General features: G+C 50.8%; 6 protein-coding genes across 6 annotated transcripts; 5 read left to right on the top strand and 1 right to left on the bottom strand.

Annotated features, from left to right (window-relative positions):
- Positions 1 to 739: 739 nt before the first annotated feature.
- BX661DRAFT_181108 (P-loop containing nucleoside triphosphate hydrolase protein) lies at positions 740 to 3,255 on the top strand. Its single transcript, XM_051535635.1, is given in 3 exon segments — positions 740 to 1,311; positions 1,462 to 2,090; positions 2,105 to 3,255. The coding sequence occupies 3 exon segments, from the start codon at positions 1,068 to 1,070 to the stop codon at positions 3,068 to 3,070; spliced, it is 1,839 nt and encodes a 612-aa protein (XP_051392560.1). The 5' UTR covers positions 740 to 1,067; the 3' UTR covers positions 3,071 to 3,255.
- On the top strand, positions 3,256 to 4,112 carry BX661DRAFT_181106 (V-ATPase proteolipid subunit C-like domain-containing protein). The gene is made up of 2 exons (XM_051535634.1): positions 3,256 to 3,439; positions 3,710 to 4,112. The coding sequence occupies exons 1-2, from the start codon at positions 3,352 to 3,354 to the stop codon at positions 4,018 to 4,020; spliced, it is 399 nt and encodes a 132-aa protein (XP_051392559.1). The 5' UTR covers positions 3,256 to 3,351; the 3' UTR covers positions 4,021 to 4,112.
- A 336-nt stretch (positions 4,113 to 4,448) lies between these two features.
- On the top strand, positions 4,449 to 6,079 carry BX661DRAFT_181105 (pyridoxal phosphate-dependent transferase). The gene is made up of 2 exons (XM_051535633.1): positions 4,449 to 5,365; positions 5,422 to 6,079. Exons 1-2 carry the CDS (start codon positions 4,598 to 4,600, stop codon positions 5,872 to 5,874), a joined length of 1,221 nt encoding a protein of 406 aa, XP_051392558.1. The 5' UTR covers positions 4,449 to 4,597; the 3' UTR covers positions 5,875 to 6,079.
- A 700-nt stretch (positions 6,080 to 6,779) lies between these two features.
- Positions 6,780 to 7,435, top strand: BX661DRAFT_181104 (uncharacterized protein; the record flags this gene model as incomplete). The annotated part of the gene is made up of 1 exon (XM_051535632.1): positions 6,780 to 7,435. A coding segment is annotated over one exon (656 nt), but the record flags the coding sequence as incomplete, so codon positions are not given.
- A 972-nt stretch (positions 7,436 to 8,407) lies between these two features.
- Positions 8,408 to 11,322, top strand: BX661DRAFT_97259 (uncharacterized protein). The gene has a single exon (XM_051539636.1). The coding sequence runs from the start codon at positions 8,651 to 8,653 to the stop codon at positions 11,078 to 11,080; it is 2,430 nt and encodes an 809-aa protein (XP_051392556.1). The 5' UTR covers positions 8,408 to 8,650; the 3' UTR covers positions 11,081 to 11,322.
- BX661DRAFT_97260 (uncharacterized protein) lies at positions 11,323 to 12,005 on the bottom strand. Its single transcript, XM_051539637.1, has one exon. The coding sequence runs from the start codon at positions 11,904 to 11,906 to the stop codon at positions 11,565 to 11,567; it is 342 nt and encodes a 113-aa protein (XP_051392555.1). The 5' UTR covers positions 11,907 to 12,005; the 3' UTR covers positions 11,323 to 11,564.
- Between the last annotated feature and the right edge of the window lie 1,269 nt (positions 12,006 to 13,274).

Genomic DNA, 13,274 nt, shown 5'->3' with positions numbered 1-13,274 from the left:
GAGAGAGAGAGAAAAAAGACGCCTTTTTCCGCTCTCGCTTTTATGCGACGGGGTGCTTAAATTGAAGAAAATATTTCTTCGATGTTTGACCGCTTTAAGCCGGGACACGGAGTCACTTTCATGCTCAGCTTATTTTCCGGCGCCTCCTTGTCCTCATCCCCTATTCCATTTTGTACGTTGCCACTCTGAGCTTGTATCCCACGTGCCCACTTTTGCTGTTTGCACAGTCAACCTCACACACTACGGCCGTCCATTTGGCAGCTGAATGCGTGCGTTCTTGCGACCATTGTTATCCAAACTTCCCCCTCTCTGCATCTTTTTGTTCCTCCTTTCTTCTGTAACCCTCCTACTTTATAATATTATTATTGTACCAATATCCACAACCACTCTATTCATTTTTATCACTCTCGCTACCACTTTGTACCAACAACTACAACGGCAACAAGTCACCCTATCCTTCATAATAACATCTTTTGCTTCGTTAAACAATGTCCAGCCGTCTTTTGTGTCAGCACCGAGCGGCGGCTTTTGTTAGAATGCTGACACGACAAGCCGTACAGCCGCACGGTTACAACTCTCTCTATCCCCGCGCACTGCTCTCGACCTCGACTGTTTTGTACAAGGCCGGGCGCGAGTGGGACTACATTGATGGACCTGGGCCGCAGCAGCAATCAGGCAAGACAATGCAAGAAAAGCTGAAGCACCAGCGCAGCGTTATTAGCAACAACAGCAGTGGTGGTGGCAAGTCGAGAGATTCGATCCCACAGCAGCAGCAGCAGCAGTGGTGATGGCAGCAGAGGCGGCAGCACGCATTCGCCGAAACATACGGGAAGCAGTGCTGACGGCGGACAGAGGGACGTGTTTTTTGGAAATGACGGACCGGCGGACAAGTCATCGCTGCCACAGACGCCCTTGAGCTCTCCTGCAGGTGTCGAGCCAATTAGCCCCAAGATGGTGAGTGTTTTAAGCGTACCCATGTGTCATTTTTTGATTCGTTTTTCTCTGTTGATGCCAAGGCTCTAACTTTTTTACAGGCGATTTCGTACGATTTACTTTGCTTTTAGATTATGCGCTACCTCGACGAATATGTAATTGGCCAGGACCGAGCAAAGAAGACGTTGTCTGTCGCCGTGTACAACCACTACAACCGTGTGCGGGCGAATACGCTCAGGCGGCAGCGTGAGCAGTTGTCGGAGGCATTTGCAGCGGCAACTTCAGCAGCAGCATCAGCTCCGGCGCCGTCAGTCTATTCTACTCCTCAGCCACGCCCATTCACTGACCCCTTTGATCGACAGATTCAGCCTAGTCAAGGTAAGACGATGCAAAAAGTTAACACATGTGAAAGGAAAGAAGCTGCAAGCTTTGTATGGAGCGTAGTGTTTGTTGATGACGGATTTTGCGGCTAAATAGAAGCCTGCTATGGAACAAAAAATATACGTGCCTTTTGTTTGCTTCATTTAGTAGGGCGCAATGGCACTGGCAGCGCGTATCCCAATCAGAACCCGTTTGTCAGCCGCCCGTGGAATGGTGCATTTGACAATAGCAGCGATAACAATGGGATTTTTGCTTCAGAGACGGTAGACTCGGCCGCTCCGTCTCCGACCTCAGCCTCTTCTGCCGCCGGCTCTAATACGGTCAATCCGCCAAAGGATCACCAGGGTGGTGCCAGCAAGAACACCTCTTCTTCTTCAGAGCAGCAGCAGCAGCAGCAGCAGTCAGTCTTTGCAGCACCTGGCGACACCTCGTTGTTCGATACAATGCTGGACAAGAGCAACGTGCTTCTGCTTGGGCCGACAGGGTCAGGAAAGACCCTGCTTGCAAAGACGCTGGCTCAAGTTTTGGACGTGCCCTTCTCGATATCTGATGCGACGCCTCTGACGCAGGCTGGATATGTCGGCGAGGACGTCGAGATTGTCATCCAGCGGCTTCTGCAGAGCTGCGACTATGACGTTGCGCGCGCCGAGCAGGGTATCGTGTTCATAGACGAGATTGACAAGATTGCGCGCAAGCCCGACTCGTTCTCCATGTCCAAAGACGTGTCGGGCGAGGGCGTGCAGCAGGGCCTGCTGCGCATGCTTGAGGGCACCGTGGTCACTGTCACAAGTCGGGCCATGGAAGCGGCAACAACGGGAATGGCAGTGCCAGTGGCTCCTACCCGCCGCCGCCGCCGCCGCAGGGCATGGGCCATCTGCCGCAGGGCCCGCCGCCGGCGACAGCTCCAGGCGGCTCTGGCATCCTCAACAGCCCTGTTCGGCGTGGCAACGGGCTGCCAGGAGCATTTGGCCCGTCGCCAGGCGGTAACGGCAGTGGTGGCGCCAGCGGCGGCAAGGGCGACGTGTACCAGGTCAACACTAACAACATTCTGTTCATCCTCAGCGGTGCGTTCGTCGGGCTCGACCGCATCGTCATGGAGCGCGTTGCCAAGGCGTCAATTGGGTTTGGCAACCCGGTGCGCAAGCTTGGAGACACGTCGTCGCCAATCGACCTGCAAGCAATGAACGTGGCGCCCGTGAGCTTTGTGTCCAGTGCTTCTTCAGCTTTGGCCGAGCCGTTCAACCCGCTGGACTACACAGAGCCCAGTGACCTGATTAGATTTGGGCTGATCCCCGAGTTCATTGGGCGCCTCCCCGTGGTGACCAGCGTGGGTGCGCTGAACAAGGATGCACTGGTGCGCGTGCTCGTGGAGCCCAAGAACGCGCTGGTGCGGCAGTACGAGGCGCTCTTGGCGCTGAGCGGCGCGCACCTGCATATCACGCGCTCGGCGCTGTACAGCATTGCGCAGCAAGCTATCGACAAGCAAACGGGGGCGCGTGGGCTGCGGCGGATTATGGAGAATCTGCTGCTGGATCCGATGTTTGACTGCCCTGGAACGTCGATTCGCCATGTTGTCATTGACTCGCAGGTGGCGGCGTTCAAGAAGCGGCCCATGTACTTTGCCAAAATCCAGGAGGCCGACGTCGAGGCTGCTGTGTGGGCGGACGACCACCAGGGTGAGCCGCTGAGGAGCGCCAGCAGTGCTGAGTCCAGGCATCCGCTGAAGGCGGCGGCAGCATCGGCGTCATCGGCCTAGCTGGTGGTGTTGATTTTAATTATTTGATCCGCATTTAATTAAAATGTTGTTGATTTGCTCTGTCTGCACTATTGCAATCAAGCGAGTTGAAGAATGCGGGATTGGCTTTTTTGAATCGGGCACGATGACGAAAGATCATTTTTCACACTTTTCCCCTCTCGTTTGTTGTTGTTGTTGGCTGTCAAATCATTTTCTCGTTCATTTCATTTTTGTTCTAATCTCGAGCTAGATTCATCTTTATACTTTATTCCACCCCTCCTTTATTTAAATCCACATTAACAATGTCCGCAATCGTCCACGACTACTGCCCGGTGTATGCGCCCATCTTTGGCTCCCTGGCTGCGCTGCCGCGACCATTTTCTGCTGTAAGTTTAATGAAATTTCCAAACGAGAAACAAAGAAATAGCTCTGCAATTTCTTCATTTACCAATCCAATTCAATTCGGTTCAATTTGGCTCAGACCACAAGTACTTAGTTTGTCAGTTTATTTTCCCTATTACTCAAAACCGCATTCAATAAACAACAACAATAGGCTTTGGAGCGGCATATGGCACGGCCAAATCTGGCGTCGGAATCACGGCAATGGGCATTCTGCGCCCTGACCTTGTCGTCCGCTCCATGTTCCGGTGGTCATGGCAGGTATCATCGGTATCTACGGTCTTGTTGTCTCCGTCCTCATCACCGACGGACTGAAGCAGCAGATGGCTCTTTACACTGGGTTCATTCAATTGGGTGCTGGCCTCGCCGTTGGACTCTCTGGTATGGCGGCTGGATTTGCCATTGGCATTGTCGGGGACTCTGGCGTACGTGCAACGGCTCAGCAGCCTCGTTTGTTTGTGGGTATGATTTTGATTTTGATTTTCGCTGAGGTGTTGGCCCTGTACGGTCTTATTGTTGGGCTTATTTTGAACACCAAGGCGACGGGAAGCGATGTTAGCTGCGGAAACTAAAGGAGCTGAAGGAATAGCAGATTTTTGTCTAGTTTTTACTTTCTTTTTTTGGGTGTGTTTAGTTTTTGAGTACATGTCCATTTTCATTTTCATTTTCATTTATTTTCTGACTAAAAAGGGCTGTGCCGACGAGGCGCTGACAGTTTCGGTGTGTGCGTTGAGTGGGTTGTTTTTTTCCCGTAATATGAGATGATCCTTTTATTTTATTTTATCCTGTGCGGACTGACTGTGCTTGGCCACAAAAGGAGACGCCGGTTTGTGACGTTCAAGATGATAGCATGTGAGAGTATTTGTGTTTATCAGTCTGCTGATATCTTTCGATATTTTCAATACTTTTCGATATCTCTCGGTATCTAACGTTGGACACGAGGCCAACTTTATTTTTTTTATCAGACATTTGATATCTAAAGTGCGCGAATTAATACAGCAAAAATCGCGCATTTCGGATGTGATATAAAGCAAAAAGCCCCCGGCCCCAAGCGGGCTGAGAGATGCTTGCGATCCAAACACTTTCCGATTCAATCCTCCCAACCCTTCTTTCTTTCTCTTCTTCTTCATTTCGGGATTATACACTGTTATGCTTGCTCGCTCTGCTCTAAACATACTCAAAAGATCGATACATCTTAAACCCACATCCTTTGCGTTCCCCTTAGCCAAACAGAAACACATTTCACGCACAATGACCAGCAACACCCGCCCTCTCTGCCTGATCCCAGGCCCCGTCGAGATGTCGTCCAGCGTCCTCCAAGCACACAGCACACCAGCGACAGCGCACACCGACCCCAAATTCGTTGAGGTCTTTGGGCAGTCCATTGAGATGCTGCGCCAAGTGGTGGCAACCGAAACCGCGCAGCCCTTCATCATCGCCGGGTCAGGCACATTAGGCTGGGACCAAGCCGCAGCCAACCTGATCGAGGCACAGGACAACGTACTGGTGCTTTCCAACGGGTACTTTGGCGAAGGGCTCGCGGACTGCCTGGAATGCTACGGCGGCCAAGTCACCCGGCTGCGCGCCGAGCCCGGTAACCGCGAGGACCTGTCGCTGGTCCGCAAGGAGCTGCAGACGACCAAGTACAAGGCCATAACGGTGACGCAGGTGGACACATCGACGGGCGTCCTGGGCGACGTCCAGGCCGTTGCAAAGCTCGTCCGGGAGCTTTCCCCAGATACTCTGGTTATAGTCGACGGCGTATGCGCGACTGCCGCCGAGCGGCTGTACTTTGACGCCTGGGGCGTGGATGTCCTGGTGACAGCGTCGCAGAAAGCCCTGGGCTGCCCGGCCGGAATATCCGTTGTCGTAGCGTCGCAGCGCGCCCTGGCCACTATGAGCTCTCGTGCGACGCCTGTGCCGCTTACTATGTTAGCTGGGCGCGGTGGCTGCCGATTATGCGGTCATACGAGGACCGCGCTGTCAAGTACTTTGCCACGCCCTGTGTGCAGACTATCTTTGCGCTTAACACGTCGCTGAAGGAGATTCTGGCCAACGACGGCGGCATGGAGGGAGTGTTTGTTGCGCATGAGCGGACGTCCGAGAGGGTCAAGGGTGCTGTTGAGGCGTGGGGGCTCCGGACCGTGGCGGTTTCCAGGGAAGCAGCTGCCACGGCGATGACTGCCGTGTGGCTGCCTGAGGGGATCCAGGCTGCTGATCTCCTGCCCAAGCTGAAGGCCCGCGGCGTAGTGGCTGCCGGTGGCATCCTGGCTGGGCTGGCGCACAGGTATTTCCGCTTGGGACATATGGGCATTACGGCAACACAGGACAATGGCTATGTTGACGTTATGCTGGCTGCTGTTGCGGGTGCGCTTGAGGAGTGCGGCCACTCTGTTGAGCAGAAGAATGCCCCCCCTCGTCTTTAAAAAAATATATTTTTTTCTTCACACTAACACGTGCTTTTTTGAGAAAAGCTCTTACGCACTTATTGTCCCACATACACTGTTTCTTTCTGAGTCACCATTATTGGTTCGGCTGTTTCTTTTTTTTTTCTCTCTCTCTTGTTGGATGTTAATCTGATACGAGCTGCGGCTCACCTCTGTGTCACAAATACAAAGAAACCTTGAAATTTTTAATTGAAAACGTGAAAATGTGAAAAACAGCAAAAAAAAATAGAAAATAGAAAATTTCTGAAATAGTGCAGAGAAAAAAAAAGTGACTCTAAAAAATAAGCTGCTAATTTTTTATTCCTTCTCTTATTGCTATTTAATTATTTCCTTTTACCATTTTATTAACGAAAAATATAATTATTGCGCTTCTAATAGGTAAGTTTTACTCTTTACATATGGTTTACAAATAAAAAAGAAGGGGGGGGAATAATGGTAAAAAAAAGAACCACTGACTAGAATATTGGCTTTGACGAATGAAAAGTTAAACATTATCTAGACATAAATGGACCTGACTGTTTGTTTCCATTTTTTTCTTGCGTTCAACTCGCTTATTAGTCGATTTGTCGACTATTTATTTTTACCGGGTGCGAGAAAAAAATTCTTGTCCGAGAAGGGACGAAAAAAAATTAGCAAACAGTTGGTCGATTATTTTTTCTCTTTTTTTCTTCTATATTATTATTTTTTTTGTTATTTGAGCGAATTGATTACTACAACCAACACAAACGCATTCCGTATTTTTTCTTTTATTTTTCTATTTATTTACCTTCTATAGGCTTAACACAGCGGAATCCCTTGTATCGTTACATTTCTCCATTCTTTTTTATTTGCGCAGCAACACCAGCTAAAAAAAACCTACATATTATCACAGTAACAAAAAAGATATGAATTCGGCAAACAGCGACGCACCCGGTGCAAACAACAGCAACGCCACTATTAATTCCGACGGGGCCGCAGCAGCCAGCTTGCACGACTACCTCTCAGCAGCCTCGGCCTCAGCAACAGCCGCTGATGAGGCTCAAAACACCCAGCAATGCCAACAGCAACAGCAGCACCAACAACAACAGCAGCAACAGCAGCAGCACCAACAGCAACAGCAGCAACAGCAGCAGCACCAACAATACCAGCAGCAGCCCATGCTCCCTCCAGACTTTTCAGCGTTCTTTCTGGCCAACGATATTTCCGTTCGCTCGACACCAGGGTCGCCAGCAACATTCATCGATAATGGCAGTGGTTTAGGCTTCCACTCCGTGCGAGCCTCCCCAGCTCCCTCTCTCCCCCAGTCTCCAAACCAGGTCGGCATGGACGGTGGCCGCCACAGCTATGCTAATTTGGCTGCTCTGGGTCAACAGATGCAGTATCACTGGGGTTTCGATTCTGCAGTCAATAGTGCGGTTCAGTCGGCGACGGCTTCTCCCATCGTGGGCGCCTTTAATCGGAGGGGATTGCTGAATGGAATGGCCAATTTGAACATGACTCAGCTGCCGCCGACTGCTATTTCTGCCTCTACTTCGTTTATGGGCACACAGGGGACGGTCGGCAACGGGTATATCGATTCGGTAAGTACAACATGAATATTTGTATTGCTTCTTTTGAGAGAACCTGTGCAATGAGACGGTTGGTTTGCGTGGGAAATATTTAACTACTTTTTTTACTCTTCTCTGTTGTAAGTAGAGGGGGAAGAGGTTAATCCTCGACTATCTTTCTTTCTTTCTTTTTTTTTTGCCTGACTCTGCAGCTCACATGCTTTTGCTCTCCATCTCCCTCTTTGTGGAGCTACCGCCTGTTTGAATGAACATGTTTTCTTGCATACACATACACATACACATACATACACATACACATACAATACACATACACATATACATATATATTATACCACGTTTTCCATCTGCTAGCTGATGTTGATTCCAAAAATGCAGCCATTGTTCTTTCGTTAATATCCTACGTGTCTATTTATCACTACGAAACGACCCGCTTTCTTTTTTTTCTAACGCAAATACTCCTCCATGCTCACATGTTGCCTTCTCATTTTGGACAGCGCCTTTTAAGCCAGAATTGGCCGGGAAAATACCTATTCAGCCTTTGCACCTGCTTTTTTTGTTCTACGATGTCCAAACACCATGTCACCACCCCTCTATTCCCTCCGCTTCATTCCATTCCAGTTCATTTATTTTTCCGTACAATTAAGTGGACCTGGCTTTATACAACGCAATTAAGAAAAAGGCATTCCACTTCTTTGCACCCCGTTTGTCGCGTCGAGAGGTGAAGAGGTGCCTACCCTTAAGGACAGCCAGCTGTGTGCTTTACTCCCATTTGCATTCTTCTTTATTTTCAAAGAAACAACCAGCTTGGTTGCCAACATGTACATTGTACATTCCTCACATCCCCTCCCCCACACACATACACAATTCCCAACTTTTATTTATTTTCCCAACCATTTTTGCCACTTATACTAATCGGCATAACCTCTTCTTTTTACATATACCTTGCCTTTTCACATACACACGGGGCCCGACTCTAATAATCATCTGCCTAATTAGAGCCGCATGTTCAGCAATCCAAACTCGCCATTCGCCCATCCGGCAAGCTCGGTCGGCATCAGCACCGGGTCGATACCCAGCATGTCCATCAACAGCGTCTCCAGCATGCCGGCGCAAGCGCACCCGGTAAACATACTCTCGCGGCAAACATACCCGGTGGCCAGCACAGAGTTCCTCCAGCGGGTAGAGGATACCAAGGCCAAGGCCTGACAATGACCATCGACGGCATCCCTCACGAAAACGCCAAATCACGCGTCGAAACGCAGATTAAAATAACCCTGCGACTGACAACCGACGACAACAACGAGCGCGCCACCTGCTGGTCGCACCTGTCGCTTCCGGAGCACCTTGTGTCGCGCGAGAAGTTCCGCCACCGCATGCAGAAGCATACGCCGGGGGATGCCGGGATGCCCTTGACGCCCCAGCACGTCGTGCACCTGGAGGCCAGCGTCATATGCTCGAGCGACCCAACGCGCAAAGTTGAGACGTGTCTCGGGTGCATTCGCCGCGAGTACAAGCGGTCTTTGCGGCGGAAGGACGCGCGCCTGCGCAGCGCCGCGCCCAGCACCTGCACGACACCTGCGCAGAGCCGACCCGGGTCCCCGACCATGGAGCCCCAGGGCCGATTCACCGGCACAATGGAGTCCGACTGGGACGAGGCGCGCATCGCTATGGAGCGGCAGAGGATTGTTATATTCAACTGCAACGATCTGCTGGACTTCTCCAAGGGCGAGGTCGTCCTGCCGACGCGCATCACCTGCTATTGCCGCCATCACAACGAGAAGGTTGGCTTCTGCGTCTGCCTCAAGCTGCGTGATAGCCAAGGCAACGAACTGGCCACGCTCATGTCGGCGCCAATCATGATCACAGACGACCACAAGTCGACCAAGTTCAAGACCGAGCGCAAGACACGCACCAAGGCTGAGTACGAGAGACAGGGTGACGGCAACGCGGCATATGCCAACCATGCGCTGGCTGGCTTGGGGTCCCCCCATGGCAGCAGCCTGCATTTGGGCGAAGCCCCTGGGGTGTTTAAGGGCGGGAGACAAGCCCTTTCGGCACGCAATTCGCCGACACTCCGGCCCTACAGCCACCACCATTTGCTCGACACATACTCGCAGTTTGCGTCGCTCGCAGGCACGCCCAGCCTTGGCAACACCCCGATTGGGTCGCCGCTGCTGTCGGCTGCGCATATTAGCGGGTTTGAATCGCCCTTCCATCTGCCACAGTCGGTCATGGCCGGCGGCAATGGCACGGGAAACTATGGCGCTGGGCCATCGCTTTTCGGTCATATCGGTGGGCCGCAGGGTGCCGGCGGCAATGCGACGGCGGCGGCGGCTGCTGCTGCAGCAGCCATGGTGGCAAACTTCAACCAGCAGCAGGCATTGATGCCCATGAGCCCGGTTTACGGCAACATGCACGGGCACCACGCCTCAATGAATACGCTTAACCTGCAGCAGCAGCAGCCGCTGAGCGCCGCCAGCACCACAGTGTTTGGCGGCGACAATGTGCCATCAATGCTGTCGCATCTGTCTTCTGGTAACTGCAGCGTTAACAACGGCAACGGGGCGGAGCAGATAGTCATTACGCAGTTGGCGCCGGCGCAGGGCCCGCTGGCCGGCGGCACCACGGTGCTGATCAGCGGGCGCGGCTTCCACCCAAAAATGGCAGTGTACGTTGGCGGCTCGCAGGTGGCGCGCATCCAGGTGTTGTCGTCGTCCAACCTCGCATGCGTCCTGCCGCCGTCCAAGGTGCTGGGCCCAGCGGCCGTGCGCATCCGCGACCTGACCACGATGACCGTCTACGAGGGCAACGGCAGCATTTCCAACCTGCAGCAGCTGGGGATGACGCAGCCGACACAGCAATCGGTATTCACGTATATCGAGGACACGGACCAGGCGATGTTGGAGCTGACCCTGCAGATCATCGGGCTCAAATCCGGCGACAAGAGCGCGCAGTCTAGCGGAGGATCCCCCGGGATGGGTCCGGCTGGTGCACAGAGCAAGGGCAGTAGCCCGCAGTCATCGCGCCTGACCAGCCCGATACCTTCGGGCGCACACAGCGCGAGCAAGATAATGCAGGACCCAACAGCAATTAACATCCTGCGGTCTCTGCGCGCCGCCAGCGAGAGCTGCAACCTGATGGAGATCGAAATATGCCTGATCAACCTGCTCATGACCCTGTTCAACCGCGGGCTGGTCGATCCCAGTCGACTGTGCCTGCGCCACGAGGCCACCGGCCGCCTACTGGTGCATTTCGCAGCACTTCTCGGGATGCTCAACCTGCTTTTATTCCTGAAGAACAAGGGAATTCCACTAGACGACACAGACAACAATGGCATGACAGCGATGCACTTTGCTTGCATGTATGGGTCGCAAGGGCGTGCGGATATTGTTGAGTTTCTTTTGAATGCTGGTGCATCGTGTGCGATTAAATCGCTTTTCGGGCAGACCCCCGGTGACGTGGCGCGGTCTCTCGGGCATAGTCAGATTCAGCTGATGATTGAGGAACGCGAGGGTTATATGAGCTTTATCAAGGAGGACCCGGTTGCTGAACTGCCGCTGAGGCCGAGGCTGAGGCTGCTGAGGCAGCGGCGGCGGCGGCTGTTGCGGCTGTGTCGGGAGATATTATGCAGCCGTTGAGCGCAGGTGCTTCCGATGCGTATTCGGATTGGACGTTTCGGCGGCGGCGGCTGCCGCTGCTGCTGCTGTTGCGGCTGTTAATGGTATGCATGGCGGGGGTATGTTTTCGCCTCAGGAGAGTATGTTTGATGGTGGTGGTGGTGGTGTGGTGGTGGTGGATTGTTCGATTCAAGCGTTTTGTTTGGTGGGGCACAGCAAGCCACTTCTGGACAGAATGTATCGTCCTTGTTGTCCCATCAGCAGCAACAGCAGCAACAACAATATCATCGGCAATATGAATAATGGGCGGGAGCGTTTCCAATTTGTTCATTTCTAATTTCTAATTTTTTATTTTTTATTATTTATTGTTTCGTAATTTACATTTTTTTATTTATTTATAGTTGTCGGAGTGTTTTTTTCTATGAATTTCCGAGTTAAGCGTGTCTGTGTCTGTGTTTTATTTGTCTTTTTTTGCGCTGGTCCGTAAAAGGCAAATGCCAATGACCTATTTAGGAACAATAGGAAGGCAAGAAACAGTTGAAAGAAAAAGTGTGGAAAAATATAAATAATTTTGTTGAGCGATTACCTCATGTGACTGAGGCATATTGCGTCGTTCTTTAAATTTTTCTTGGTTTTTACAAAAGAAGGGACGAAAAAGGCAAGCTACAGTGTAGCCGATAGTAGTAGTACGCGAGAATGTTGCATCCCAAAAAAAGAAAAGGAAAGGAAGGAAGGAAAAAAGAAGGTGCAGTAAAGTAAACGAGGGACTGGAAACATAAAGTGGACTACATCCTCCCTTGTTTTTTTTTTTACTCTTGATAAGCCAATTTTTCTTTTCTTTTTTCATCTTGGTGCATCAGTTACACTGTATCGATAGACAAAAAAAGGATCTGTTTTTCTATTCTTGTTTTTTATTCTTGTCTTCACTATAGTTGATTATTTTAAAAAAAAACTTGAATTCTTGATTTTGTCGTTCAAAAATAGAGTGCATGATTGCATAGAATTTCTTCATTTTTAAATTAATACAAGGTAAATGTTTAAAAAAACGTATGAGGCTTAATGCGTACTCTACGTGGTTGGATTTTAGTTTTGTAATTTTTCAGTTCTTTTTAAAATAATGGATGCATTATTCACTCTTGTCCTGCCATCTGCTCCTTTGTCTCTTTTTTTTCTTCTTTTTTTTTGTATTTCACAAAAACTCAAACTAAATAAAAGAAAAAAGGAGAAAGGAGAATGCCAACAACAATGCGGCATTGTGATAAAATAAAAAGATGAAAAGTGGCATTGTTTTCTTTATATTTGAACTTTTCATTGCATTGGAAAATATAATACAAAAGAAAAACTGTAAAAATAAATAAAATAAAATGAAAAGAGTTTGTTTTTTATGTATTTATTTAAATAATTGTTTTACTATTGCACTGTTTTATTTTCTCTTATTTTATTAATAATTTATTTCATCTCTCTCTCTCTCTCTCTCTTTTTTTCCTTTATTTTTCTTGTATTCAACTTTGGCTTTCATTCTCATCCATATCACTTGTACATTTAGCATATCTTATTTGGCGATGATTGGACGGCTCTCGACTTTATTACCGCGGATGTTCCGCAGCAAAGACACAAGCAACACCAGCACCGACCCGGCACCGCCAAGGGCAGAACAAAGCTACAGCGCAAAAGCACGCTCAACAAAACACAGCAACCGCAGCAGGAGCAGCACCAGCACCAGCAGCACCAATTGCAGGACAAGCACAGCCAGCACTCCCCTACGACAGCTCCTCAGTTTCCGCCTCCACAGTGGTCAACGACCTCAGCACGCTGACAAACCCGCCCACAACAAGGCATAAGGGCCAGCGATTGGACGAGCTACAGCAAGAAATAGTGTCAAGGCAGGTGTCCTGGGGGGCACCAGCGACAGCTGCTGCTAAGGGATTGGCACATGACGTAGTGCATGCAACTGCAGAGGATCGCGAGAATAGTGGTGCATCCGGGGCAGCCTTTTGGGGCGCCCACGACCGGCGCATCAGCATGGGCGGCGAGAACAGCAGTGTGGCTGCGCGGGAGATCGTCGACGCCATGGTGGACGATCTGTCGATGCCCGGGTGGGCGGTGGATGAGGGCCGTGGCACGTTCAACGACGTTCTGGGCTCGACAGCCGCCATGCACCCGGTGGTGCTGGCCTTTGCGCGCGCGCACATCGAGGGCGCACGCGCCTGTCTGG

This window comes from Kickxella alabastrina, assembly GCF_025024165.1.
Source record: "Kickxella alabastrina strain RSA 675 chromosome Unknown BX661scaffold_8, whole genome shotgun sequence".
In the NCBI taxonomy this organism is placed as follows: Eukaryota; Fungi; Kickxellomycota; class Kickxellomycetes; order Kickxellales; family Kickxellaceae; genus Kickxella; species Kickxella alabastrina.
The sequence above is the reverse complement of the archived record's forward strand: the minus strand, read 5'-3'. Positions and strand labels throughout refer to the sequence as shown.